Source organism: Lepus europaeus, chromosome 3 (genome assembly GCF_033115175.1).
Source record: "Lepus europaeus isolate LE1 chromosome 3, mLepTim1.pri, whole genome shotgun sequence".
Classification (NCBI taxonomy): Eukaryota; Metazoa; Chordata; class Mammalia; order Lagomorpha; family Leporidae; genus Lepus; species Lepus europaeus.
The window spans coordinates 39431921-39457068 of record NC_084829.1 but is presented as its reverse complement, the minus strand read 5'-3'; the positions used below and the strand labels follow the sequence as shown (position 1 = coordinate 39457068).

The following is a 25148-nucleotide window of genomic DNA, read 5'->3' as shown; positions in this document are numbered from 1 at the left end:
GCAGGCCTCCTGGCCTCATAGCAGAGGTCTCAGTTCTGTGAATCTCTCCCTCTGTCTTTGTCCCTCTGTCTGCCCACCCCGAGTCCTCAAGGAAAGGATGTTCCACCTGTGCAAGGGTGCCCCCTGGGTCCTGCCCTCGTGCCCCCATAGACCCCAAGCCCTGAGCTAGGGTGTGGGGTGCCAGAAAAGGGTTGGCGCCTCCTCCCCTACCTCCCACCGAGCAACCTCCAGGGCACCCCGTGTCCCCAGCAGCCCCCAACCAATCCCCCCACTCGTCTGCACTCAGCACATGGTCCCTCGATTATGCCTGCCCTCAGGTCGCCATGGTGACAGGTGCGCCCAGTGATGATGCTATTTCCCAGAAAAGGCAGACGCAGTCCCCCCACCCCGAGACCAGCTTTCCTCCTGCTCCCCCTGCCTCCTCCCCCCTCACCCAGAGGGATTGCAGGGCTCGCCTCTGCCCATGGCCCGTCTGAAAGCCCCAGGAGGGGAGCAGCAGCCTGGGAGGGGAGGAAAGGCTCAGCGGGGTGGGGGCTGGGCCCGGATGGGAGCAGGCAGGGAGGAGCAGGGCTCTGTGTGCAGAAGCCAGGTCCTCCCGCTCATTGGCACGCGGGGCCTGCAGGGGCCTGCAGAATGCAGCACTGGCCCAAGTGGGAGCAGGCAGGGGTCAAGGGAGCAGGGTGTGCTCTGCCTGCAAGGCCCTGCCCGGCTCTGGGTCTTCACGCCGTTGTGACACTGGTCACGTGACAGCCGCTTTAGGGCCCCCCTGTGACCATGGTGCTCTGCAGAGCAGTGGGCTGGGGTCTGAGAGGGCACAGAGCCACAGGCAGGCTGGCCGCCTGGTGAGGGAAGCATGCTCCCGGAACATTCCTTGGCCAAGAACGGCCTTGCAAAGGCTCAGAGGCAGGACCAGTGTCTAGGGAGACGGGGTGGGGGGTTGTGAAGGAAGAGTATGGCCGTGACTGAGCTGGGACGGCCCTGGAGGTCAGGGACCAGCAGGGGCACAGCAGCCTACTGCCTGGCGAGTGAAGCAGTGAGGGGAGTGAATGAGTGGCAGGCTGGGGCGGGGGAGGGGGGTGTGCAGCCGGGGTGGGGGCTGGGGGATGGGCAGACCAGGGAGGGCCAGAGGGCCCTCTGTGCCCATGGCTGGTGGAAGCTCACAGGCCCTTCCAAAAAGGACTGCCCGTGTGCCTCCCTGGTGGTGCAGGGGGTCCCGATCCCCTGCCTGGCCTGAATCCTGCACCTACTATGACTCCCACGTGGCGAGAGGCAGAAACACAACCAGAAATGTTCCAGCAAAAAAAAAGACATGATGGTTCCTGGCAAACTTTTTTGGCTAGAACATTTCCAGCTGGGCTCCAGGCAAATCCGTGGCACAGCCCTTTCCTTGGCCGTCTCTGCCCGGCCCGCCCGGCCTGGCTCTCCCCAAGCCTCCTCCATCACCATCACGAGACAGGACAGCAGTCTCCACCCTGAGGCCCAGGACTCACCTCTTCCCTCGGGACTGGGTTGGGGCTCTGTTCCCATAGTCATGACTTTCAGTGGCATGGGGAGGGGGAGAAGGGGGCGGGGTTTGGCCAGGGAGGGGTGGAGTTTCCCTTAAGGGAGGAGAGTCACGAAAGGCAGGGAGAACAGAGGTTAACTACGCCCCTCTCTGCCAGTGTTCTACCTGTGCCCGGTGGGGCTATCCACAAAGCCAGGGTCTCCCACCAGCATGCCACGGGGCCGGGGTGGGTGGGGGAGTGAGGGGGGCGACAGTGGTCTTACCCCAGCCGATGCTCAGGTACAGCTTGAAGATGCGCTGCTCGGAGAAGACTGCGAAGGCCAGCAGCGTGTACAGGTACGCGCCCTCCACCAGCAGCCAGTAGTAGTTGGCCGCCACGCAGTACTGCATGAGCAGGAACACCAGGCGGCAGCCCAGGGAGTCCTGGGGCACAGGAAGGGGGCGCTGGGGCCGCAGCTCGGAGTCGGCCTCTCTCCGTGCCCCTCCGGGTACAGCAGGCTATGGTTCCTGCAGGGTGAGCGGCCTCACCCCCTCGGGCCAGGGCCGGTGCTAAGAGCTCTGCTTTGGCTCGTGGAGCCCTCACTCTCCCCATGCCAGTGGGAAGCAGCCTCAGAGGGGTGACTTTCCCCAAATCACATAGCTGGGCCGGGGTGGAGGGAGAACTCCCCAGGGCAGGGTCTCCTCCCTTAGACTGGGGCCTCCCAGGTAGACTGCCGCTTCCATCAAACTAGGGGCTGGCTCCCCGAGGGCCAGGGCTGGGCAACTCTTGCCTTTCCATGTCCAGCCCTGGACGGGTGGCAGCAGCAGCAGTTCACCCTCCTCCCCGCCCCCTCGCGGCCACGCCACCCACCTGGTAGGAGAGCAGCCCGTCCCACTGGTGCTGCTGGGCGGCCGTGCTATACATCCACTTGAGGGCCGCGTCCTTGATGAACACGGACAGCGCGCGCAGGATGAAGGATGCAAACAGGTTCAGGTGGATGTAGTTGCGGGTGCAGTGCAGGTGTCTGGGGGAGAAAGCAAAGCGCTTCCCTGGCAGGATGGCCGGCGCTGCTGGGCTGGCACACGCACCAGGCAGGCTTCTGATGCAGCCGGCGCTGGGACTGCGCCCGTGTCTTCCCTCCTTTGTGAATGCCCTTCTTCCGTATAACCTTGCACATCCTTCCGGTCCAACCCAAGTCCTGCCTCTCCCTGAAGCCCTCAGCTGCTCACCTATTTCCCATGCTTCCCCCTGTAGCATCTCCTTCCCACAAAGCTGGGTGTAGCCTGAGAGGCTTGTTGGGGGGGTGCTCAGTCTCCCCACTGGGGCTCAGCTTTGCTTCCTCGGGATGGAGCCCATGGTTTGGATGCTGCTGGCCTGCCTCGGGAGCCATTCAGGAAGTATGGGAAGAATACCATCCCAATACCCTGACATGCCAAAAGGTGAAGCCAGCTGGAAACACAAGGGCATTTCTCAACCTGCTGGTGGCTATCCACCTAGCTGGTAGCAGGCATCACTGTCGAGTGAGAAACTTCGGAGTCTTTCCTTTACAGTCAGGAACAGAGCACGGATGTCTGCGAACCTCGCTCCCATTCACCGGGATGATAACAACGCAAGGGACAAAGGGCGTAGAACTGAAACCAGATGGTCACTATTGGAGACGGCAGACTAGCTGCCTATCAAATCTAAGAATCCATCAGTAAATTATTAGAATGAGTAAGAGACTTCAGGGAGGTTGCTGGTAGGTAGGTTTCTATACATTGGCAAGCAACGATTCAAGAGGAAACCTAAAAAGTTATTCTTTTACCATAGTTTTTTTTTTTTTTTTTTGACAGGCAGAGTGGACAGTGAGAGAGAGAGACAGAGAGAAAGGTCTTCCTTTTTCTGTTGGTTCACCCTCCAAGTGGCCACTCAGCTGGCGCACTGCGCCAATCCGAAGCCAGGAGGCAGGTGCTTCCTCCTGGTCTCCCATGTGGATGCAGGGCGCAAGCACTTGGGCCATCCTCCACTGCACTCCCGGGCCACAGCAGAGAGCTGGACTGGAAGAGGAGCAACCAGGACAGAATCCGGCGCCCCCTCCGGGACTAGAACCCGGGGTGCTGGCACCACAGGCAGAGGATTAGCCTAGTGAGCTGTGGCGCCGGCTCATTTACCATAGTTTTAACTGAGTACCTGGAAATACGGATGGCAGAAGCTGGGCAGGCTGGTTACGGAGAGTAGCATTAGGGCGGTTTTAAGTGAATGGGAGAGCAGCAATGCGCAGGATGACTCACCACCTTGAGGAAGTCTATTCATTCTCCCCACGTTAACGGAGGAACTCAATGCAGCTACGATAAAAATTCCAACAACTTTTCTTTTTTTTCCTTTTGGTCACGGAGCTTTAAATACTTTGGAAGGAGAGCTGAGGGCCTGTAGTCCAGCAACTCCTAAAGAACCGCACGTGGGGCCCTTGCTGAAAGAGAACTGCGACTTCTGATAACTCCCCGGAGATGAGGCCGAACGGTGTCGGGACGGAGGCAGCCACAGGACCGTGGAGAAACACAGAGGGCAGAAACCCACCCCAGGTACTTGGAGAGACCCTCGCTGTAAGGCAGGGCAGTGACAGCAAACCCAGTGGGAGAGAATGGGCCTGCAGTCCCTGGCTCTGAGGCCACATCGGGGGAAATGAAATGGAATCCCTTATTGCCACCCACACGAATGTACACGCCAGGTAGCTCAAAGACCCACCAGCGGGGAGCCACCCTGAAAGACAGTGCAGGCAGCTCAGCATGGCAAAGGCTTCTTAAACAGGACCACAGAGAAATTTGGTCTTTGGAGACATTTAGTAGACTTTTCTAGCCAACTGACAAAGCTAAGTTCTATCAACTGACAACATTTATGGGTAAAAATGGACAAACTGATCAATTTCATTCCATTGCATAAAAGACATCACAGAGTGAGTGAAAAAAATAAGCCACAGACTAGGAGAAGGTTTATTCTAGGTTTGCATAAAGAACAATGACGGGGCTGGTGCTGTGGCATAGCGGGTAAGGCTGCAGTGCCAGCATCCCATATGCGCACCAGTTCGAGTCCTGGCTGGCTGTTCCACTTCCGATCCAGCTCCTTGCTAATATGCCTGGGAAGGCAGTGGATGATGGTCCAGATCCTTGGACCACTGCACCCACGTGGCAGAACTGGATGAAGCTCCTGGCTCCTGGCTTCAGTCTGGCCCAGCCCTGGCTGTTGTGGCCATTTGGAGAGTGAGCCAGCAGATGGAAGATCTCTCTCTCTCTCTCTCTCTCTAATTCTGACTTTCAAATAAATACATAAATCTTTTTTAAAAAAAGAATAATGAAGGCCGGTGCCGTGGCTTAACAGGCTAATCCTCCGCCTTGTGGCGCCGGCACACCGGGTTCTAGTCCTGGTCGGGGCGCCGGATTCTATCCCGGTTGCCCCTCTTCCAGGCCAGCTCTCTGCTATGGCCTGGGAAGGCAGTGGAGGATGGCCCAAGTCCTTGGGCCCTGCACCCCATGGGAGACCAGGAGAAGCACCTGGCTCCTGGCTTTGGATCAGCACGATGTGCTGGCCGCAGCGGCCATTGGAGGGTGAACCAACGGCAAAAAGGAAGACCTTTCTCTCTCTCTCACTATCCACTCTGCCTGTCAAAAAAAAAAAAAAAAAAAAAAAAAGAATAATGAATGCTTAAAAGAAAAAATACAATAAAAAATGAGCACAGGATATGAAAAATCAATTCACAGAATAAAATGTGCAAAAACACTTTCTCTCTCTAAGAATCTGAGATATGCAAATTAAACTCTGAATGAGATATTTCACACATTTCAGATTAGCAACAATTAAGTCTGAAAGTACTAAATACTGGTGAAAACACTCAGCAAAGGGAGCTCTCTTTCATCACTGGGGAGAGGGCAGATTGGTCTGATCTTGAGAATTCAACTTAGCAGCCTCTAGTACCCGTGCAACAGCAGGTGGATTTCGGATTGCACAATTCTACTTCTAGCTACAGATGCCAAAGCAGCACCCACAGGCAAGAATGCTCATTGTAGCAAACTTTGTGATTGAAAAAGAAAAAACAGGAAACACACCACAAATGCCCAGCAAAAGGATGACAAATAAGAGTGCTACAACAATGGAATAGGGAGAGATAGGTTGAAAAAGGATTCACATAGATGTGAATGAACCTCACAAAAAAATGGGACCCCTGAAAAAACTGTACAACATGTACAACATGCTATTAAAACACACAAAAGTATACTACATATTCCTGTAGATGCTTACAAACGTGCAAAAGTATAAGGACATGGGTGGGAATTGTAGGCAGGACATTCAGGGGGTACCTCTGGTGGGGTGGGGGCACGGAGGGCAACTGTATGGGTTGCTTTATTTCTTAGGCTGCATGGTGTGTGCATGGGCGATCATAGCGTGAGGCTGCTTCAAAATGTGCATGAAAAAGGGGAATTAAAACACAAGTTTGGGGGAGACATTTGGTGCAGTGGCTAAGTCGCCACTTGGGAAGCCTGCATCCCATATGAGGATTCCTGGTTAGTCCTGGCTCCTCTGCTTCCCACCCAGCTTTCCATTAACGTGCATCCTGGGAGGCAGCAGGTGATGTCTCAAACATCTGGGCACCTGCCACCCATGCAGGAGACCCAGAATAAGTTCCAGGCTTCTGACTACAGCTTGACCCAGCCGTGGCTGTTGCAGGCATTTGGGGAAATGAACTAGTAGTTGGAAGATCTCTCTGCCACTCTGCCTTTCAAATGAAATGAAAATAAATGTAAAAGCTTTTAAAAAGATAAATTTATTTTGGTGAAAAAAATTTTGAAATCCTTGCACATTTTTTTCCATGAACTTTTTGAGGACTCCTAGTAAATGATTTCAAAGTGTTTTTTACACCACAATAAGTTGATCGTTTAATTTCTTTTTTGCACAAAGGTTTTGGAATGTCCTTGTATTAGTCACTGTACTTCTGAATCTCTGAAATTTCTCATGATAAAAAAAAAGAGAATATTCATCCAGCACCTGCATTTATTAGGCACTGACTGTGTGTCCTGCACTGTGCCACGTGCTACAGGGACTCCCCTGTCCTTGAACCCAGCTCCCTGGCGCACCCCAGAGTGGGTGGGAGGACCTGGGACTCTGCACTCCAGTTTCTAGTCTAGAAGAGATCTCTCAGCAGGAACAGACCTCAGGAAGAACTCTTCCACTCCAAGGAGAGCAGAATCGCTAATCTCTGAGACCTTTCCTAAAACAACACTGAATTCTTGAGAATTGAAGTTACCCCTGCTCACTGGAACAGACCTCCCAGTGTTCTCCATCATGCTACCATCCAGCCTTCAGGCTGGAGTATGTGTGCGTAGGGTGGCTGCTACTCTGCAGTATACAAGGTGCTTCAACAAGTTCATGGAAAAATGGAATTAAGAGATAACTTTATTTTGGTTCAAAACTTTGAAATCCATGCATAATTTTCTTATATTACACATTTTCTATGAACCTTCTGAAAACCTCTGCATGCTTGGGTTTCCTCTCTTTTTTGCACCATAAGAAATGCATTTTTTTATTTATTGCATTTCTCACTACCTTTGGAGGTACTCTGCAATGCACTTCCACAGCAGATGAGACTAAGCACACAGTACCACGCCCTGGGCCTTCTCCCTCAGGCTCCTGAGAGAAGAACCTGCTGTGTTGTTACTTTGGCCCAGTGTCCCCTCCCCTGTCTGGGGCAGTGAGGACAAAGCAGCCCCTGGCCAGGTCCGGGGCCCCCCTACCTGAAGCCAAGGAGGATGGCTGAGGCGATGACCAGAGCGGAGAAGGACAGCGCGTAGCCCACCGTGTAGATGATGTACAGGGACAGCAGCTGCTCCTCCGGGGAGCTCTGTGTGCACATGGGGGACATGAGTGCGTGTGGCAGCAGCCATGGCCTCCTTTCCCAGGGGACAGGGATGGCGGTGAGTCCCCATCAGGCCTCGTGTGGACCCCAGAACCAAGGAAGAGAAAAACCTACAAATTTCTAGAGCCCTGTCCCAGGCTGTGGAGGTGGACCCCCCCCCCCCCGAAAGTGTGGCCTGCCAAGCCCGCAGAGGCAGGGGCATGGGAGAGATGACCACAGACAGGCCTGTCTGAAGCCCACGAGGTGAAGACCCAGCTACCCTTCCATAGCTCAGAACCCATCTCCCACTCACTTTCTCCCCGCGCCTGGACTCCTCGCACTCCGACAGGTCCCTCCAGGGCAGGCTGGAGTTGTCCTTGTGCAGCCAGTGGCCCTCGGCCGTGCAGAAGCGGTACACGTGGCCCTGCAGCACTGGGGCGGGAGAGCAGGGAGCTGAGCCTCTGCCCGGAGTTGGCCAGACGCCCCCCTTCCCCACCCTCAGGGCCACCCTGCTTCCCCAGAGCTCACTCTACCCTCTTCCTCCCCTGCACGTGCCCCGTGGTCCCGGGGACCGGACTGGGGGCACCAAGGCCAGCATAGTCCACCCACACACTCAGCTACTCCTCCTGGTCACCATGGAAAGCAGCTGGGTGAACCCATGGCTTGGAGAGGAACCCAGCTCCACGTCCCCGTCCCCAGCCTCTAATCACACCAACAAGGCCTGGCACTGACCAGCAGTAGCCCTGACAGTCTCACAGTCACCAGCTATGGCTTCTGATCTTCAGGGCTCAGCGCCCGTCTCCCTCCCACACTCCCTGGGGAGAGCAGACCCTGGCACAAAGCTGGCACCTAACTTCTAATAGAAAGGAAGAGAAGCCCAGTGGGGAGGACACAGCCCCACCCCCAGGGACCCCCAGTCTGAGGGTGGAGACACAGCCCCACCCCCAGGGACCCCCAGTCTGAGGACAGAAACATAACCCCATTCCCAGGGTCCCCAGTCTGAGGGTGGAGGCACAGCCCCATTCCCAGGGACCACCAGTCTTAAGTGGAGACACAGCCCTGTCCTTAGGGAACCCCAATCTGAGGGTGGGGACAGCCCCAATTCTCAGAGAGCTCCACTCAGAGAGGAGAGACACAGCCCTGTCCTCAGAGATCCCAGTCTGAGGGTGGAGACACAGCCCTGTCCTCAGGGACCCCAGTCTGAGGGGGGAGACACAGCCCTGTCCTCAGAGATCCCAGTCTGAGGGTGGAGACACAGCCCTGTCCTCAGGGAACCCCAATCTGAGGGGGGAGACACAGCCCTGTCCTCAGAGATCCCAGCCTGAGGGTGGAGACACAGCCCTGTCCTCAGGGACCCCAGTCTGAGGGGGGAGACACAGCCCTGTCCTCAGGGAGCCCAGTCTGAGGGTGGAGACAAAGTCCCATCCCCAGGGACCCCCAGTCTGAGGGTGGAAACACAGCCCTGTCCTCAGGGAGCCCAGTCAGAGGGTGGAGACACAGCTCTGTCCTCAGAGATCCCAGCCAGAGGGTGGAGACACCGCCTTCTCCTCAGGGAGCCCAATCTGAGGGGGGAGACACAGCCCTACCCTGAAGAAGTCCTTATCTGCCCTCAGAGCCCACGGGATCTAAAAGGAACGCCATCCTGGCACAGACATGGCCTCTGCCCTGGGGCCCCTGACTCAACACCACCTCAAAGCAGCCCATGGTCGTATTTTGGAGATGGCCAGTGCCCTTGGAGACCTAGTTGTCGGGTGTGTGGGATGGCAGGATCCAGGCCCTGTTGCCAGGGAGCTCCCTGTCTGAGGGAGGAGGCACAGTCCCTGGCTTCAGAGTATCAACGGCTCTCACAGAAAGTAAGCAAAGACATCCTCAGACAGGACCAGCACAATGCAGAGCGGCCAGCACAGGTGCAGCAGAGCTGGGGGGGGCACTGAGCCCACTCACGCCCCCGGGGCTCTGCGAGCTACAGGGTTCCCTGCCGCGCCGGCCGTCCACTTGCTGGGGAGAGGGGAGGCTTGGCCGCCGGGTGGTGTAGCCTCATCCATTACCTGCCTGCAGCATCACGTCCAGCTAACACCAGGGGTTCCACTGGTGTGGGAGGGAGGCAGGAGCCAGGAAGGAACTTTAAAGATTTTAAAATCCCGGAAGAGTCAGCAGTGAGAGTGGGGATGGAGGAGCAGCCCCAGGCCCTGGAGCAGTAGCTGCTGTGTAGAGATTTCCAGCTGGACTAAGTCTCCTGGGATGAGGCTCTTTGCGTGTGTGTGTGCATACATGTGTGCACGTGTGTGTCTGTGCATGTATGTATGTATATATGCACGTGCGTGTGTGTGTATGTTTGTGTGCATGTGTGTGTGTGTGAGATGGGGAGTGTCACAGGCAGCCCAGGACAGGGCAGCAATCTGGCACCGGCCTCTGCTTCCCAAACCCCAGAGCTGTGAGCCCCTCCCTGCAGGGTCCAGGGCAGCCGTCTCCCAGCACCTGCGGGCACCGGCAGGCCTGGCAGTGGGACCCAGTCCTCCCCTGACACCGACCCCTGGCAGCAGCACAGCCTCCTCTCCCTTCTCCCTGCTCCTGGCTCCCGCCACAAGCAAGCCCTGAAACAGGACTCAGGACTCAGGACTCACAGTGAGCATCATGTCTTCTGGAAGAACCCGCATTGTAAGAGGGACTTCAGGTGGACCAAACCCAGAAACCTGAGATCCGATGGTCGAACTGGGGACAGCAGCAGGGGGCGGGGGGAGGCAGGGGTCCCCCCTCGGATGTATGGTGCACAAAATCTGGCCTATCCCAAGACACGTGGTCTGACTTTAAAAATTTGATGGCCTCCGCTCAGGCCCTCAAAGGCCTCTCTTATCTGCCGCACTGATGCCGAAAATTCTTCCCCAGGCGTCTGTAAACAACCCCGAGCCAGGGCTGGGACCTGGGCTGACTCCGTGGGGATGGAGCCTGCTTTGGCAGCCTAGTTGGATGGGAGAAAGGAGGGAGGCGGAGGGGCCCTGGGAAGGGAGAGGGCACAGTGCTGGTGCCTCGGGGGCACAAGCCATCTAAGCAGCCATTCCCCCGGGGCTTGGCCTGCAGCAGTGTGACGCGATGACTCCCTACTTCCCAAAGATGGCACAGGCCTGGCACACACGGTAGCCAATGCCATCTCCACAGGCTGCACATTCCCAGGAGCCATCTGCGAGCCCCTGCTGTAAGCCTGACACCTCTGCGTATCCTAACTGCCTACAAGGCAGGTCCACCCTCTTACAGGTGGGCCAACGGAGCTTCTTGGGAGCCCAGTGACTTGCCCAGGTTCATCCACTGAGGCAGCAGCGGAAGCAGGATTTGAACTCCCAACTCTTTGCCACCGGAAGCCCAGTTAGCCGGCAACCTTGCAGCTAAGAGCCATCAACGGCGACGTCTCTCCTTCAGCTTCCCCAGGCTTGGGCTTCCCAGCTCGTAGGCCCCGCCCAGCAGCTCCCCTTGCCAAGGGTTCCCAGGCCCCGTGTTCTGGAGGTGGTGTGAGCACAGGTGTGTGCATTCCCGGCACAGAGTCCAGGAGCTGCTGCACCTCTGAGAAGCTCAGTGCGCCTGTGCAAATGCATCTGTCGATTATCCTTCATTAGCATCAAACATTAAAAGCCAGGGCTGGTTCTCGGCTGGGCCCGTGGTGCCCCGACACCATCTTGGCTGGAAGTGGAATGGGTCCAGCATGGCCCTGCTATCAGCCCAGCTTCATGGGGCCTGGGGGCGGTGGTAGCTGGGAAATCACAGCCAGGGGTTGGCTCTGGCCTTGTCAACACAGGGAGGCAGCCATGGCTGCCGCATGCCAGGAGGCCCAGGGATATTTCATTAAGTCAGACCCTGGTGCTGGAAATAAAACCCCCAATTAAACACTTCCCCTCCCGGAAAGTGCTGCTGCGCCTGTAATCAAGCTAACAGCCGCCCTTCCACGTGGATGCAGGCACTCAGGGCCGTGGAGAGCTGCTCATGAATCCATTAGCTCCTGCACCCTGGCAACAGAGGCGGCCAGCACGGCCTGCTGGGCCCCCATTTCACAGATGGGGACACCGAGATGCAGCGAGGCTAGGCACAGGCCCTCCTCAAAGGGGTGCAAGGAGGGGGTAGGGCGGGGCTCAGGGCCCGGGAAAGGCCGGCATCCGTCAGCCATGCCTGGGGGCGGGAGCGCCCGCTCACAGCCCGGTTCTGCCCTCCACCAGGTCGCTTCACCTCTACGGTTTTTGCATCAGTAAAATGGGAAACGTGATGACTTCCTGGGAGATGAAAGTGTAGGAAGTGGCCGGTGTGTAGCAGGTCCTCCAAGCCTGGCCCTGCTGCCTCCCCGACCCTGGGTTCTCATGGGCACACTCCTTCCTGGTGACCGGGGACAGAGCGGGTGGCCCCACGGCAGAGCCCTCTGGGGCCCAGCACGGGCCTCCGTCTCCTCTTGGCAACCCCGGTTCAATGTCACTCAGGGGAGGCACCTGCCAGAGTCTCCAAGACTGGTGACTGATAGGCTATTTTAAAAGCATTTTATGACTCTCGTATAATTAGACCTAAGCCAACAAACAGGTAGGGACCAGACGAGGGTGCAGCTAATGAGGCTGGCATGATTTGCAATGAGCAGATCAGCTGTTTGCGGGTAAACGAGCAGCCTGGAGGGCCCTCAGGCGGCCAACGAGCCCACGGAAGCCACTCCAGCCTTCTCACAGTCTTGCTCGCACTAAGCTTTTCCTTCCGCCAGCTTCCGCCCCCATCACCTGCTCGGCCCTCATGTAGCCACCCTGAGCCCCAAATTCCCAGCTAGAGGGGTGGGGATTCAAGGGCATGGCTGCCTCCCTGGGACACTGGCATAGCCCCAAGTCTGAAGTGCTGCCTGCTTGGCCTCCCCCTGTCCCCTTCCCGACCTTTCACCTGTCCCTTGCTGACGTCACACCCAGGGCAAGGACGGCTCTGATGTCCCCAGCACCACTGCCCAGGCAGTGACACCGCTCAGCCTGACACAGACCTAGCTCAGGAGCTTGTTTTCATTGAATGCAATTCTTTCACGAGCCACCCACTCCCCTGCGATGCTCGGGGCTCTAGCGTCTGGGCTTGGCCAGTGGGAGGCACCAGCTGAAGACGGCAGGCAGGAGAGGCTGGGGCATTGCTCCCCTGCACCCTTCCTGCCTCAGCCCTGGGGTTCTGGCCAGTGGCATTGTCCCTCTGGGGCCACAGCCCTCCTGGGTGGCCTCATCAGCTTGGCTCCCGCTGGTATGGTGACCCCCTGCCCCGCTCCTGGCCCCTTGCTTCTCAGGCCTATCAACGCTGCAGCTTTCCACTGGGGCTCTGCACACTGTGTCGGTGCCCTCACCCTGCAAGGGCCCCCCCCCGCCGCCTTCCCTTCAAATTCCCAGCCCAGCCTGAGACCTCCTCACGCAGCCCTGCATGCACAATTCACGCCCCCAAGTTTCTCCACCAGGAAGTCTAGAAGCGTCCTCTCCCTGCTCCCACGTGCCCGGGGTGGGGGTCAGGGAAGCCCTGGTGCCAGCCTCTGCAGGGAGCAGCTCCAGCGCAGGCCGAAGGGGACACTGGTGCTGGGGAGCCCACGGTGCGGGGCGGGGGGAATCTCCGCAGGTCTCTCACCCAGGGAGATGGGAGAGGGAGGCAGAGCCAGCGATTCCGAGCATCCAACAAGGGAGTAAATGAGGCTGGCGTGCGCGCGTGTCGGGGGAGGCTGGCAGGGGGCCTTGCAGGGCCGTTATCTTCATGGAGAAGGCAATAAAACCGTGTTCGCTCATAAACGGGCACCACCAGGACCTATTTCCTGCTCAAATACAATTAAAGGTGATGGATGGAGCCACAAGCAGCAGGCAGAGCTGGGGGCGGCTTAGTGCTGAGTGATGGGCCCTGTCCTGTGCCTGGCTCCCTGGGGTCTAGAGGCCCAGTCAAGGCTGGCCAGGCGGCAGGTCCCAAACCAAGGGGCAGGGGAAGCATGTGCACTGCCGGAGGCTGGGGCGGTGTGCAGACTGGCTACTGGTTTTCAGGGACCGGCAGCCCCTGGTCCCGTCCCCCTATCACACACACACACCTGCATCTCCTGGCTCCATCCCACCTCCCAAGTGAGCAGAGGACGACCCAGAGTAGTCCAGGGGCTGGCTTGCTCCTGCCCACACGGCCAGTCTGGCCATCTACAAGCAGAGCCACTAGACGACAGGGCTTTAAGGGGAAGGTGGGCAGCTCACTGCCCTCCCTAGGGGTGTGTCCATGCCAGCAGAAGTCAGCCCGGCCACCCATCTGTCTCCAGGCCAGAGCTGTGTGCATGGGCGCACACCGCCAAGGAGGCCTGGGGTAGCAGGGAAGCGTATGGACTGGAACCCAGACTCCTGGGCTGACTCCTGGGAGCGCTGCTCGCCAGCCATGCGAGCTTGGGAAAGCCACTTGGCGTCTCTGCGCCTTGGTTTCCTTACCCGAAAGCAGGAGGGGCGTGAGTGCTTGTCTCCGAGGGCTGCTGTGGCTCAGTGAGTGCACACAGTGGGTTTCTCCAGGACTCAATGAATGGGCGTGTGGCCACAGCAGCGGGTGCTGAACAACGCCAAGTGAGAAGGCACCAGCCAGCTCTGGCTCCTACCCAGGTGCCTGGCTACTTCCCGGCCCCACCCTCCCTGCACATCATGGGAGAGGAATGTACACAGTGAGGGTGGAGCAGGAGGGAGCCTCCTGGGAGACCTGCCAGGCTTCATGTGACCCCAGTCCCTCATGTTGCCGTGAGGCTCACCAGAGGCCCCACCAGACCACCTCCTCCAGGAAGGCCCCCGGCCTCCTCACAGCATGACCTCATTCTCCCACTTCCCTGTAGCACCATTTCTGCTGGACTCGGTCAGTCCTTCAAGGCACACTGATGGGAACACAAGTTGTGCTCAAATCCAGGCCCTGCCCCCCACCACATCACTTGAAACAGGTGACTTCCACTTCTCAGGGTCGGTGCAAGAAGGCAAGGGATGCCCTGCCCTCAGGACAGGACCCTGGACACACGTAGGTACTCAGGAAACATTGCTATGATTCTAAAGAGTGCCTCTTCTCCCAGTGTGGCCACTGTGAGTTCTCTGTGGCAAAGGTGTCTGTCTCCTGTTAGCCTCCAGTGCCTGGCTGGGATGGACAGGTGGGAGTGGGCACAGCAGGTAGCCCTCTGCAGGTCTCCGAAGGGTCCCAGTCCATTACCCTCCCACCCTCCCAGTCATGACGTCCCCAGAGTGGGATTCCCAGCAGGGGGGAAGGCACTGCTTACTGCTGCCACTGATCCCTGATCACTGTAGCCAGCAAACCCCCAAAGCAGGGGTGGGGAATCTTTTTGTTCTGCCAAGGAAATCGCTACTTGGATATTTATAACATCACACAAAATGATCAACTTAAAAGTTAGCCCGCTATAGATATTGCGAATCTCGGGTCCCGCCTGTGATGGCCTTGGCAGGGCCAGGCCAAATGATTTCCCAGGCCTCATATAGCCTGGGCGCTGCACATTCCCCACCTGTGCCCCTAGCGGGTATGGGCCACCTGCATATGCGTATCACACATGTAACACACACCCCAGAGCCAGGACGCCCCCGAGTACCTCCCCTGCCCCCACCAGGGTCTCTGCCCACCTGGCTCCTTTCCTGGCTGCTACACTGGAGGGGCTCACCTTCCTTTCTTAGCTCAGGCCCCACACTCTCCCTTCCTCCCACTCCTGCCGGTGAGGCCCCAGGCCCAGGCTGCAACCCCAAAACCTGCTGCCACCAAACCCCCCACCCTTCCCAGGGTAGGCAGGCAGACCACACCAGCAGGCCTAGAGACGCTGGGGGCAGGGGGAGGGCTGTGTCTCAGAGGAAAGGAAGCAGCATGCCCTCCCTCCCCTGCCTTTGGGTATGGCGACAGTCAGGGGACCCACCACTGCTGGCCCAGGGCAGACACCAGGGGCAGCAGGGGACCCATCACTGCTGGTCCAGGGCAGGCACCAGTGGCAGCGGGGGACTCACCATTGCTGGCCCAGGGCAGGCACCAGGGGCAGCGGGGGACTCACCATTGCTGGCCCAGGGCAGGTACCAGGGGCAGCTGACGTTCACGAAGGAGCCCGGGGCCCCATCTGGCCAGCAGGCATAGTCGTCAAAGGTCCGATTGCAGAACAGGCCTGCAAACGGAGGGAAAGGGCTCTGAGTTGCTGCCCATGGCTGGCCAGGGTGCCTGTCCTCCTTCACTCCTCCTCCCATGGGGCCTGCACTCCACTCCCCTCTGCTGGGCATTTTCTGTATGCTAAGCACTTCCTCCCCCCCCCCCCCCCGGGGGGGAGCCAAAGCAAGGGGACTCATTACTGGGGACCTGGAGTGAGTTACTTAGTGTCTGTCTGCTCATCAGTAGAGGTATTCCTCACCCCCCAGGGCTTGCAGGGATAAAGACATGCAGGTTATATAGTGCAGTAAGTGCTCCATAAACAACCCCTGTAGGCCTACTTTTATTTTATTTTTTAAATTTATTTGAGAGACAGATATCTCCTATCCTCTGGTTCACTCCCCAGATGCCTGCAAGAGCCAGGGCTGGGGCAGGCTAAAACCAGGAGCCAAGAGTTCAATCCTGGCCTTCCCCATGGGTGTCAGGGACTCCAGTTCTTAAATTACCACCTGCTGCCTCCTGGAGAGTACATTAGCAGGAAGCTGGACTCGAGGGTGAAGCTGGGACTCAAACCCGGCTACTCCTGTATGGGATGGGGGGTACCCTAACCAGGAGGCCCAACACCCATTCCCACCTATTTTTTTTTTTAAAAATTGTTTAAAGATGTAATTATTTGAAAGGGTTAAAAGAGAGAGATTGGTCTTCTATCTGCTGGTTCACTCCCTAAATGGCCGAAATGACCAGGGCCAGGCCAGGCCGAAGCCAGGAGCCAGGAGCTTCTTCTGGGTCTCACACATGGGTGCAGGGGCCCAAGGACTTGGGCCATCCTCCACTACTTTTCCAGGCACATTAGCAGGGATCTGGATCAGAAGTGCAGCAGCTGGGACTTGAACCAGTGCCCAGATGGGATGCTGGTATTGTAGGCAGTGGCTTAACCCACTAGGCCACAGTGCCAGCCTCCCCACCTCCACCCCCAAGTCCTGGCTATTTTTAAATTACTCTTCACAGTGCACAGGGCAGAGGGACATGGTAGCCCACAGGCTGAATAACCTGCTCAGGCCACTGTGTTATCATCACAGAGGCCGGATGTGAATCCAGGCCCACCAACTCCATCCTGTGTTCTCCAAACCTCCCAGAAATTCCCTGAACCACGTCTTCTTCCGAGCATGCTGGCTGGGCCCCCAGTCCCTGCACAGACTGGGGGAGGGGGATGAGCAGGACACGCGTGGACAGGCCTGGTGCCTGCCCGGAGGCTGGACTGGCGGCCCGGAGCGGAGCTGGGAGAGAAGACCTTAAGTCAACAAAGCTGGCAAGAGTGAGAGCTGGAAGATGGCGGAGATACCTTGGGGAAGGATTCCTGGTGGAGGAAGCAGCTGAGCTGGACTTCCAAGAGCCCGAGAACCGGGCTAGGTGGGCAGGGGGCACGAAGGAACTCAGGTGGGGGAATGGCTTGGACAGCGGGACGGAGGCATGAGGTGGGCCAATGCCATGCGGCCAGGGCGCCCCCCACCCACCCAGGGCCTGGACTCACCTGTGGCGAGAGGCGGAGCCTCAGTCAGGAAGTGCTGGCACTGGCGGCGGTACTCTCGCCATTTCTGCACCGTCTCCGAGAGCGACACGGTGGCACCCTGGGGGAGAGCGGAGAAATGGCTCCTGTGCGTGTTGCCATTCATTCTCCCTCACAATCCCTCCACGCACGCTGGGTTTCTCCGTCCCACCAGGCTCCGTCCCCCAGGGAGGCTCTCACATCTCTGTCCCTCCCAGGAGACTGGCGCACCGCTTGGTGGAGCAGGAAGCCAGCAAATGCCTCCTGAGTGGACGCGTCTGGGGGTGGATGGGGGCGGGTCTCAGCCCCGGTCCGGTGAGGGCTGGAGCCTGGGCAGCCACGTGGAGGCCCCCCTTGCTCTTTCAACCTTTGGGCACACAGGCTGGGGTGGGACAGGGTGGGGGCTCGCAGCACCTGAGGGTGAGCTAAAGCCAGCAGCCGGGGTGCCCTGGATCAGCGACGCTGATGGAGTACTAGGGACAGAGGTGGCATTGGGGGCGCCGGAGCAGGGTCCGCAGCCGCTGGCACTTGTTCTGCACAGGAGGGCTACGTGGCCCCCTCAGTGTGCCCTCCTAACGCAACACAGGACAAATACTCAGCCCAGCTTCCACCAACCCGGAGGAGAAGTCGCGAAGGGTGAAGAGCAAGGAAGGTTCCAGAACACTGAATTCCCGCCTGCGAGGGGACAGGAGCGAGTCACAGAATTCCCTTCCCGGCACGCAGCTGTGTAGCCCCACACGGCCGAGAAGCGCCCCCTTGCGACCAGTTCTGTGTGCCTCCCTCCCGTGGGCCTTTTACAACCAGGCTCTTTTTCAGTTTTATTTTTTTCCTAAACAGACTTAAAAGATGACAACTATTCCTCACTTAGAGGCCACAGATGCTGGAATGACCAGAGAGCCCTTCATATAAAATTAAGGCTCTATACATAATTTACAACAAAATTTCACTTTTTGAAACCACGAGCGCACCCATGTGCACTGAAATGAAAATCCTTCCTCCGCTCACGCTTGGCTGTTCCCCGAGCATGCGCCGGAAGTGCTTCCGGGGTTACCTTGGCCCTGGGAAGGCTGCTCACTGCACACCTCGCCTGGACTGTCTGCTTCCGGCCCCTGGGCCCCAGCTCATCCTTGGGAGGAGCCAGCCACGCTGCAGGTGGGGCTACCCTGCAGGATGGAGCGCTCCTGAGGGCAAAGGTCGGCGGTGCTTTTTAGGAAGGGAAGAGAGAGTCAAGTGTGGCCACAGCAAAGCTGGGTTCAGGATTCCAGCCCTGGGGGGGGGGGCGGGGCTGGGGGGTCCACCCCACCTTGTCCTCCTCCCCCTCTTCTGCCCTGCCCTGGAGGCGGCCAGGGAGAGGGAGGAGGAGACGTTCCCTTGATTTCTGTTTCCCAGAGGAAAGCAGGCAGGACGCACGGCCACTGCTGGGAACCGGGTGGAAGATGTGCCCGGAACAGGCACTGAGCGCAGGAGACCCCAGCCAGCGGCCTCCCAGAGGCATGGGGAGGGATCGGGAGGGCGGGGCTGCCCATCAGCCCAGGGAATTTCAAATAGATGCAGACCTGCGCCTGCTCGGAGCAGAGCACGGTCATGAAGCTGTCTGCAGACTAAGACTCCCTGAAGACAGAGCTATGCCTCCCCCTGCAGACTGGGTACCCTGAGGACGGGGCAGTGTCTCCTCCCTCAGACTGGGGCACCCTGAGGATGGGGCTGTGTCCTCCCCCTCTGCCTGAGTTCTCTAAGGATGGGGCTGCATATCCCATCTCTGACTGGGGTATCTGAGGACCGGACGGGGCCTTGCCTCCGCCCTCTGACTGGGATCTCCGAGGAGGGGTCCCAGTGCCAGGGGTTGCTGACAAAGGTGGATTCTCTCCTCTGCCAGGTTGCCTGCTGATCTCCGGATCCTCAGCCTCTCGGCAGGACCCGCATGCAGCACTCGGCACCCACAGTGGCTTCCCTGCACCTGCTGCTTCTGGACCCATGACGGTGCCAGGTTCCAGTGGAGGCGATGGGGGGAATGCACGGGATGAAGGGGATGGACGGAGCCCTGGTCTCAGGAGCCCTGGCCTGAGACTGTCTCAGGTGCCTGGGGGGGGGGGGCCCAAGGCCTGCGGCACAGGTGACAGAGCCAAGACGGCAGCCAAGTGGCCAGGCAGTAGACCCCAGAGCCCTGGGGCCTCCAGGACTGTGAGGTGTATGTTGGGGGGAAGGGGGCTGCACTAGCAGGGGGATAGTGGGTATTTGGCAGGAGGGCGGGGCCGGGGGCATCAGTACTGCCCAAAGCAGAGGAAAGCGTGGGCTCGATTTGGGGGCTTTTCCGGGGTAGGGAGAGAAGGGTGGGCAGGACCTGGGACAAGTGCGAAGCTGTGATGTGGGACAAGGCTGGGTACTGCGGCTGGGGCCTTCCTCCCGGTGACACCGGGCCAGCAAGGGGGAACACGGCCGCAGCCCTGAGCTCAGCCCTGGGCCTGATCCTGGCTCCCCCTCGGATCAGATTGGTGACCTTGTGCAAGAGTCTTGCCTTTTAGCTTCAACACACATGTGCAAGATGGGAGTGACTGTCCCTCCCTCGGCCCTCCGGACTCCAGCGCGCCTTGAGTTAACAAGGCCCCGGAAACAAGGAAAATGCTGGGTCAATGGCAGCCCTTCTCTGACCTCTGATGCTAGGGCCAAGGGCTGAGGGCCAGGGCAGAGGGCAGGGGGCAGGGGCCCCACGGCCACAGCTCCTGCACTCCCGGGATCAACATACTCCCAGCAGGAGGGAACGAAGGAGTTTTTGCGTCCCAGGACCTGGTACGCTGCTTCAGCTGTGCCTTCTCCCAGCCGCAGCGGGCATCCCAGGGCAAGGCCCAGTCAGGAAGGGGCTTAGGACCCACGCCCTGTGAGGAGGAGGGGCCAAGGCGCCGTCCCGCAGCCCTTCCCTGGGTCCCTGCTATGGTCCTGGCAAGGTGGGGCTGTGGCTGCTGAGTGCTGGGAGGACCCTGCAGGGCAGGGGTGCCGGGAGGGGGAGGCCAGGGGACCGTTTCTAGAATCAGGATGCGCCAGGCTTCCCGAGATCTCTCTGAGGAGGACGCACATGAGGGCCAAACCTGAGCCAGGCGGCTGTAATGAGAAGGGAGCAGCCCTCGGGGTCAGGAGTTTGGGGAGGAAGCAAAAGATGAGAACGAGGAGCGAGTGCCGTGGTCAGTGAGAAGGAGCACTGTACAGAGAGCCAAAAGCCCTTGGTTGAAGTCCCAGCTCTGTGCGTTTGTGTGGCCCTGATAGGACACACTTGATCTCTGGGGCCCTCTGTTTTCCCATCTGTGTAATGGGCGTATCATGGCCCTCAAAGAGTTACTGCACAGTTCCAGCCAGGGAAAGTCGGGGACCGTCTTTCAGACGTGGCGAGCCCTGTGCAGGTGGGCAGCGTAGGAGGGAGAGGAGGATGTGGGGGGAGTGGAGGGGCTGCAGGTGCTGGGTGTTCCAACGCCCTGGGAGGCGCTCCCTCTCCCAGGAGCGGCTGCCGCCTCTCAGTGTGGCAGGCACAGAGTCGGCCCTCTTCTGGGCGCTCTCCCCATTGAGGGGTAGGAGGGAAGAGACCCTGGCTTCTGTGGGCCCCAGAGGAGGCAGAAGTGGGGGCGGCCTCTCCAAGGGAGCAAGTGGGGCACCTGGCACGCCTCAGGGCTCCCCAGCCCCTCCTCCCTGCCCCCACCCAGAGCCCAGGTCACGGCTCCCCCACTGTGCCTGGAAGGGTGGGGCTGTCAGGCCCCTGTCTCTGACCCCATTTCTGTCTTCTTACTAAAAGGGCTCTGGCTATCAGAGCAGAGGGCAGGGGAAGGAAAACTGCGCAGAAGTCCTCACGGGCACAGGCTCTGTCACACGGATACACTGTCCCGCACACTATCACAGGCGTCCCCAGGGATGTGCCGAATGCTGGCACCAGACACACAGGCTCTGCCGCCCCCACACAGCCACACACAGACCGCCAGGTCCACGCGCACCTGCCCAGCCCCTGGACTGAGATGCCTGGCTGCACTGCGTGACCACTCAGACCGGTCGCCCAGCAGGCCGGGTCCCACACCAGGGTGGTACACACGGTCACATGGCATCTCACACGCGCTGTCATGCACACAGCTACACACGCAGATGGTGCCCCTGCAACCCCCATACAGGCAAGTGTGTCACCCAGAGGAACAGGGTTCATGCAGCCCCGTACCTTCTCCCTGCTGTCTAACACACACACACACACACATGCATTTGCCTAGGGGCACAATGCAGCTAAAGAAGTTGCTGCTTTTCCTACTGGAGGGCAGTCAAGGGCAGGACGTGGGTTTTCGATGTGTTCTGCCCAGCCCCCGACCCTGAGCCCATGCCCAGGACGGAGCCCAGCTCAGGACAAACTGCACACAGACCGAGGGGCAGCTGGACTCCTCCACCCCTCACCTCTCCCCACACCCCATTCTGCGGCCCTGGTCCACGCTTAAATTCCTGAGGACAAATGGGGCGGGCCCCCCAGCAACCAAAGCTGCTGTTTCAGAGTGCCAGTCTCGGTCCCCCATAAATCCTATGTCATGGAACCTGTGGTCTCTATTCACAGGTGAGACAACCGAGGTTCTGCATGGTCACGTGTCTACGCAAGCCCACCAGCTAACAGCAGACCCAGTATTTGAACCCAGTTCCAGTTGGTTTTCATTTCTGGGGTGCAAGTCTGGCCAGTCACCCTCCCAGGAGCCTTGGCAAGATAAGGGACAGAGGTTGGGATGGTCCTGCCCGGCAGCGCAGAAGTGGCATGGGTCGGCTTTTGCAGCAACCAGTGTGTCCATCCCCTCACCTGCAGGGAAGCCACTTCCAGGCTCATGGACCTTCTGGGGGCAGCTTGCAGCGCCTTGGTCCCGCTGGAGAGGGAGGGTGCCGGGCCGAGGACACAGCCCCACGCTCTCTCTTTTCCTCCCTGCCCTGAACTGCTGGGCAGCCTCACACAGCTCTCGCCCCCCCCCCCTCAGTGGCACAGGGGCAGTTAGTCTTGCTGACTTCGTAGACAGAAACTGAAATGCCAACTTGACCATTTTTTTTAGTCTTACACGCACAGAAGGCTTTGCCATCCTGACTGCAGGCTAACCTCTGCGCAGGCTGTCGCTCAGATCTCTGCGGTGGCTGGGGACACTCCAGCGCCCACAACAAGAGCAGCCCCCCAGAGCTCCACCCTCTCTGCACAGGGCCTGTCACCTCTCTGCCACCCCAGTCCCAGCAGGGCCGAGGAATGAGGGGCGATCAGAGGAAAGGGCAGGGCCAAGGGGCCTGGAACCTCTGCAGAAAGGGGTTTGGGGGAGAAGATGGGCAGAGGACACAAAAGCCTTCCTCTTCCCCCTTTGCTGTCTTCGGATAATCGGAACCACACCGGCACACTCGGCCTGGAGTGGGAAGGGGCCAGAAAACAGAACTCCCGTCCCCAGCCCGGCCCCTAAAGATGAGAGAGAACCTCCTGCTGGGCCTGCGGGTCCCGGCCCCCAGAAGATGCCAGCCCCCGGAAAAGCACAGACCTGACTAGGGAGTTTTTGAGAAGGGAACCGAGGTACAGGGGAGGGTGTCTCTGGGTGCTGGAGAACAGAGAGTGAATCTGGGAAAGACTACAGCGGCCGGAAATGAGCTAGCACCTGTGCCGCAGACAGCCACATCTGTCCACACCTGGAGTCTCAGCCCGCAGGGGCTCTGCCCTCCTCCGGGCACTGTGCCCTCACCCTGCCTCTCCCCCATTCTGGGACAAACTTCCCACTGCCCAGAAGCTGCAATTCTGTAGGTCTGGGGATAGGAGGGGGAGTGACAGGAAGAGATTGTTCCAGGGCACAGGACAGGGCACTCCAGCCTGCACCTCCTCTCTGCTCAGCACCTCCCAGCATCTATGGACCACAGCCCCCAGCCGTGCAGCCTGGGGCAGAAAAGGCAGGGCCAGCCGCTGCAGGGGCCATCAGTGGCCTGGGCTCAGGGGGCACCCAGGAAGCCAGGGTGTTTGTATGTCCCAGCATGAGTTCTGGTGTGTGTTGTCCATCAGGGGTCTGTATGGGGGCAGGGCGGTCCGCAGAGGGTGTGATGGGAGCCCAGCTGCTTACCGGGGAGTACGCACTGGGCCTCCTGCGTGTTTGCTGCAAGGGTTGGGGGGGGGCCTCAAGTTCTATCTGGGAGGTCATGAGGAAGGACAATAAGCCGCCACCGCAGGGCTCCCGGGCTATGAGTCAAACGCAGTGCTTGGGGACTGGGATGGGGGGAGAGGAGCCGGGTCTCCACACCCTGGCGCTCTGGGCCCCTGGCCCTGCCGGAGGGAGGGCCGGGGACAGTGGCGCAGGCCCCGCGGGAGAAGGGTCAGGAGCCGGCGGGGCTGGGACCAGGCAGGGGGAGACAGTCCGGCTGGGCCAGGGCCGCAGGCGCAGCTCAAGAGGAGCAGGAGTTGGGAAAGTGGTTTGGGGAGGACGGAGATGCGGCGCCCAAGTCAGAGCCGGGCGGCCACGGAGCAGCTGGTGCACGGGCAGAGGGGCCCAGGTTCGAGGGAGCCGTCCCCGTCCGAGCGCCCACCTCTGCCACCCAAGTCCCCTGTCCCGATTCCCCCCCCAGGCTTTCGCTCGGCCGCGCCTGCTGTCGCGGAGTTTCGCTCAAGTCCCGGCGGCCGCCGCCAGGACACTGCGCCTGCAGCCCGCAGCGCCCCCTCCCCGCTGCCGCCGGGGTCCCCGGGTCTCACCTGGGGGCGAGGGCCGGCCCTGCCCACCGCCCCGAGCAGCAGCAGCGCGAGGCGCAGAGGGCTGGGGGCGCCGGCCATGGCGGGGCGCTCAGGACTGGGCCATCGCTGCCACCTGCGGAACCGCGCGCGGCGACTGAACCCGGGCGGGCGGCGGGCGGCGGGCGGCGGGGGAGGAGCCGGCGCGGGGCCGCCCTACCCGCGGGAGGGGCCGGGCGGGGTCCCCGATCTTCCGCCCCGGGTGTTGGGGGAGCTGGGCCAGCCCCGCTGAGCCCTGAGCACGTCCCGGACGGGCAGGTATCGGGCCCTGCGCTCCGGGAAAGCGCCGCACGGACTTGGGGAGCGCAGGACCGCGACCACTAAGCCCCGAGCTGTCGGCGTCCAGCCGAGCCCGCCTTCCACCCTCGCACCCCGGCCCTCCTCCCGGGCGCCCTGGCTAAGCAAAGCCGAGCCGCTCCTCGCCTACTTAGGGTATCCTAAAGGAAATTGAGGCCGGGAGCGGGTCGGACTTGTTCAGGGTCATACCGACTGGCAGGCTACTCCCAGGAAATGTGTCCACAGGCCTGTGACCGGTCAGATTCACCCAGCAGGGTTACCCCCACCCCATGTCCTCCTCTCCTTCCCAGGCTCTGTCCTGAAGGCCGGCCTGGGACTGCCAAGGTTGGGCAGTGGGGCGGGGCGACAATGACAGATGAGTCAGCTGAGCCCTGATGGTGAGAAGGGTCTAACAATTACGTCCAGCTGGGAACTTCAGGATAGTAGCATAGGGTGTGTGTAGAGGCCCGGGGTCTGCCTCCAGCTTCCAGGACAGCCACTTGCAGCCCCAGCCCCCTCCCTGCTCTCCCTGTGCAGGTGAGGTGAGTGGCACTGTGTGCCCAAGGCTATTCCCTGGACCTCCTGGGCCTTGGTCTCCCTGCTTTGTGGGGCCTTTGTTTCCGCTCACCCCCCTAAGCCCAGGTCCCCCTGCTGTGGCCACTGCTAGGAAGGGGAATGCTAAGAGGGCTGGGCTGTACCCGCCTGAAGCCCTTGGGAAGTGGGCATGGGAAGACAGGATCTCCCCACCAGAGAAGGGCAGTGCTGGCTGCCAGCACCCAGCCCTGGGCTTGCCATGGGGCATGTCCGGACCACTCCAAACAGACATGGGAGTTGTGGGGTGGGAGGGGCAGAAAGAGCCCCAGGCCCCCAATCCAGTGGAGGAGGGTATCCTCTCCAGCAAGCTCTACCTGCACCCCCAGACTCATTCATTCCCTGTCTCAGGTCAGCCTGCCAGCCACCTGCTGTGCATCACTTAGGACTAGATTGTGAAGGACTGACAGAAAGCCCCACCCCGAATCCCAGTTGCAAAACCAAGAGCTGTCTCAGGTGAAGCAAGGCCCAGGTGCAGCCCGGGGTTGCAGCAACTGCTCCCTGATCTTCATCGGGGTCCTGGGGCCCTCTAGCTTCCACCAT

General features: G+C 59.7%; 1 protein-coding gene across 1 annotated transcript in view; it reads right to left on the bottom strand.

Annotated features, from left to right (window-relative positions):
• GLP1R (glucagon like peptide 1 receptor) overlaps nucleotides 1-23780 on the bottom strand; it is a 32996-nt gene extending 9216 nt beyond the window's left edge. Inside the window, exons 1-7 of the mRNA XM_062187478.1 lie at nucleotides 23703-23780; nucleotides 16985-17081; nucleotides 15368-15475; nucleotides 7661-7779; nucleotides 7247-7353; nucleotides 2355-2508; nucleotides 1768-1927 (exon numbers count right to left, since the gene is read on the bottom strand). Of these exons, the coding sequence (XP_062043462.1) occupies nucleotides 1768-1927; nucleotides 2355-2508; nucleotides 7247-7353; nucleotides 7661-7779; nucleotides 15368-15475; nucleotides 16985-17081; nucleotides 23703-23780 (823 nt within the window). The remainder of the gene's footprint in view (nucleotides 1-1767; nucleotides 1928-2354; nucleotides 2509-7246; nucleotides 7354-7660; nucleotides 7780-15367; nucleotides 15476-16984; nucleotides 17082-23702) is intronic.
• Nucleotides 23781-25148: the final 1368 nt, after the last annotated feature.